Source organism: Chrysochloris asiatica, unplaced genomic scaffold (assembly GCF_000296735.1).
Source record: "Chrysochloris asiatica unplaced genomic scaffold, ChrAsi1.0 scaffold00021, whole genome shotgun sequence".
NCBI classification, from domain to species: domain Eukaryota; kingdom Metazoa; phylum Chordata; class Mammalia; order Afrosoricida; family Chrysochloridae; genus Chrysochloris; species Chrysochloris asiatica.
This window is the reverse complement of record NW_006408539.1, coordinates 10,236,369-10,239,957: the sequence shown is the minus strand read 5'-3', so window position 1 is coordinate 10,239,957 and position 3,589 is coordinate 10,236,369. Positions and strand designations below refer to the sequence as shown.

The 3,589-nt window shown below is 56.2% G+C and overlaps 1 protein-coding gene across 1 annotated transcript in view; it reads right to left on the bottom strand.

Moving 5' to 3' along the window:
• Nucleotides 1-3,589, bottom strand: part of ONECUT2 (one cut homeobox 2) — a 46,525-nt gene that overhangs the window by 42,591 nt on the left and 345 nt on the right. The window contains exon 2 of the mRNA XM_006837567.1: nucleotides 2,661-3,587. Within this exon, the coding sequence (XP_006837630.1) occupies nucleotides 2,661-3,587 (927 nt within the window). The remainder of the gene's footprint in view (nucleotides 1-2,660; nucleotides 3,588-3,589) is intronic.

Genomic DNA, 3,589 nt, shown 5'->3' with positions numbered 1-3,589 from the left:
GGGGACTGCTCTGAGTCAAAATGGGTTGGAGGGCAGTGGGTTTGAAGGACTTTCATCTCTGGAGGCTAGGTGTGGGCTCTTCTCTGAACCACAGCATGGGCCCAGCTCTCTGGGGGTTCACTCAGTGACTTCCAGGGTGTGTCAGGGTGGGAGATTCCAGGATGCTACATTCTCCCTCATCCCAGTAATACTTCCCACTGCCATCCAGTTGATTACAAACCATAGGAACTCTATAGGTCAGGAAAGAACCATTGCTTCAGATTTTTGAGATTAAATGTTTACAGGAGCAGGCAGCCTTATCTTTCTCGTCAGAGAATAACTAGCGGGTTTGAACAGCCCACCTTGAGGCAAACAGCCAACACTAAGTCCTTTGTGCCATCATGTTCCTTCAGTGATGCTTGGAGCCATTATAAAGGCTGAGGGCTCTAAAAGGTAAAGCAGTTCTATTTTCTTTTCCATCATATTCAAACCTACACAGGCTGAAGGCAAAAGCGCTTTTAAAAGCTCTGTCCTTTGCTCTACAGGCGTGAGGGGGCGGCAGCGTTCTGAGGTGGGCCCAAGTAGGAGAGCTGTCATTTCCCCTTTAAATGTACCCCTAAGACCAGCTGCCAACTTCCTTTTGGCACCCTGTGTCCAGGAAGGCAGCCACTGCTCAAGCTTGACCAAGGGGGCCTGGGGCTTTTTGCTGGGGCCAAAGAGAAAGGAGTACACATTGTTCAGAATGATGGGTAAATAGTCTCCCAGTTTATTTTTCATTACTCCTCTCTGTTTACTACTTAATCTTTGCAAAAAACAAACAAAACCAAAAAACCGACAAACAAATCAGATAAAATGGTGGGAAAGGATGAAGAGTAAGTTCAAGGAGAAAGAATGAAGACGAAGACGTCGATTTCCAAACCCACACCAAAGCATCCAGAGCCCACTGATTTTTTTTTTTTTTTTTTGCGGGAGGGGGAGCTCTTTGGGAAAAGCAGTTTTATTTTGACCTTCTTGGATCAATACTGAGGGTGATGACTAGCTGGAGATTGGAATCCTGAAACAGCGGGCAACAGCAGAGGCTGTCAGAACAGAAACGCCCCCTCCCCAAGCCCCTGTCACAGCCTCCGCCCAGACAGGCGTCCTAGCGTGCATCCCACAAGCCCGACTCAGCAGTGCGAGGAGAGCCATGGGCAAGAGGCAGCGGGAACCTGACGTTCCCTCTTGGGAGGCGTGCTGTGCGCAGCTGGCTTGGAACCGCGCACACCCCGATATCAACACATATGCAAATCACTGCCACCATGAATTGTCCCCTAGATTGTCCACCGATCCAGAGAGATCACCCCAGTCTCCAAGGAGTAAACCCACCGCTCCTACAGTAGTGTATTGTTTACCTTCCTCGGTGGGGGGTAGGGGGTTTACGGGCTGGACACTTAGCCCCATTGAGCGGGCGGCTGGGTTCCGGGAGCAATGTAGTCACCTCGCGTGCCGCCCTGTGTCTGTGCGCACAAAATCGCTCAAATGCGTGCCAGTTGCAGCCACTGCTGCCTGTTTTCCTTCTCGCTCCAGTACTAACAGCCCACACAGGAGGCTTCTGTGCTTCAAGAACAATAGAGGGCTGTACCTCACCACACGGCCGCTAGAGGAGGCACAAAGAGCCAAGCCGGCCCCAGAACAATGTAAGGAACGCGTCTACCCGTCCCCTCCCGAGAGCCGCCCGCCCTCCCCGCAGCCGCTCTACGCGCACAATCAGCGCCCGCTTAATGCAAAGGCGGAGCTTGCAGCCCACGGCAGAGATGCATTAACTAACCTGCATCTTAATTTCTCAGTACCTCAACCGTGACTGCCTAGCTTCGCCGGGAGCTCCAGCAAATCCCAGCAAACGCTGAGAGCCGGGCCAAAGCGGCCGATTTAGGAGGCTGGGCATGTTCCACTCTGTCTCTTCTCCATCCTCCCCAAAGTCGGTGAAGGTGTCAGTCCCAGTCTTTCTCCCCGCACCCTTCGCTCGGCGTGGGCATGAATACCGGTGCTATCCCGAGCCCGCGCTTTCGGTCAAGCCTGAGTAGAACGTCCCGCGCTAACCTCAAGGCCCGAGATGGGCTATTCTAGCCTCCAGTTTCTGTTCCGGGCAAGGCTATGGCCAAAGAAGTTTGCCTGGTGTGGTGGGTAGGCGAGTGGGAGCGATGCTTTTCCCTTCTAAAAAGCAAAAACCCCTCAACTGTCTCCATATAGATAGACTAGGTGTTTGGAAAACGAAAATGTATTGTCTCCAAAAGGCTTCAGTCGCGCGGGGATTAAAATAAAAGCAGTCCCCGTTTCCTTGAGCCCTAAAAAGAGGGCTCCTAGCAGACACGGCGGCGTACTCACAACCCCGCCTCCTACCACGGAGGAAGGTCAGAAAGAGAAGGCAAACATTGGCACTTTGGGGGAAGGGCAAGTGAAAGATGTAGAGGGGGGGTCATTCAATGAAAGGTCAGGGGTGATGAGGGAGAAAGAAAAATATGAAAAAGGAGAAGAGAAGGAAAACATGGGGGAAAAAAAAGAAAATATGGGGGGAAAAATAAGAGGAAGTGTAGAGCGGAGAAGTGGAGCGAATCAAGGGGAAGGGATGGGCGCCCTGACCCAGTCTCCAGCACCGGGAGCCCTCTCCCCAGCAGCCTGGCCCCGGGGGCTGCCGGGCTTACCTGCCAGGCGTAAGGCGGACATGCGCTGGAACTCGGGCTCCTGCAGCCACTTCCACATTCTGCGGAAGGTCTCTCGGCCAGATTTGAGTTTACTCCACGGTTTGGGGTTCCGGAGCAGGTCGGAGAGAGTCCCCTGAGACCGGCACAGCACCCTCTGCGCGAAGATGGCCTGCGGGATGCTGTAGCGCTTCAACTCAGCAGTGATGCGCTGGGCCACCTCCTTGGTGTTGATCTCTTCCAGCTGGCCCGACGTGGCCACCTGCGAACCCGACGAAGATGAGGGTGGTCTCTCGCGGCTGGGCGCCAGCACCGGCCCGTGAGACTGAGCGTGGCCCGGGTGGTGCAGGCCGTTGAGGTGTGACATCATGGCCGCGGGAGGGGTGCCCAGGCCGCGGGACAGGTGTTGCTCGCCGCGGGTCAGCATGGCAGTGTGGTGCGCGTCGAAGTTGGGACTGAGCATTTTGTCGTGGCCCGGTGGCCCGTAGTTGGGCAGGCTCTGCTGCGCGTTGTGCAGGCCGCCCAGCCCGTTGCCCAACGGCGTGGCGGCCAGCGGGGAAAGGCTCTGCCCCATGCCAGGCATCTCCTTGTAGGGGCTGTAGAGGTTGTTCATAGCCGGGAGCCCGCGCTCGTCGCGCATGAGGGTGAAGCTGCCGCTGACGTTGCCCGACAAGCGTTGGTGGTGGTGGTGATGGTGGTGGTGCGGATGGTGGTGCGGGTGCGGGTGGTGGAACTTGTCCGACACGGTGGAGATGGGCGGCAGCGGCTGGAGCGGCGTCAGCGTGGTGTAGGTGTTGCTCATACCCATGCCTGGCGGGGAGGAGTCGCAGGACATGCTCATGGCGTGGTGCAGCGGGATGGAGAGCTCAGGCCGGTAGTCGCCGCCGTCCAGGATCGAGGCCATGCTGGTGACCATAGCCGAGCGCGACGCC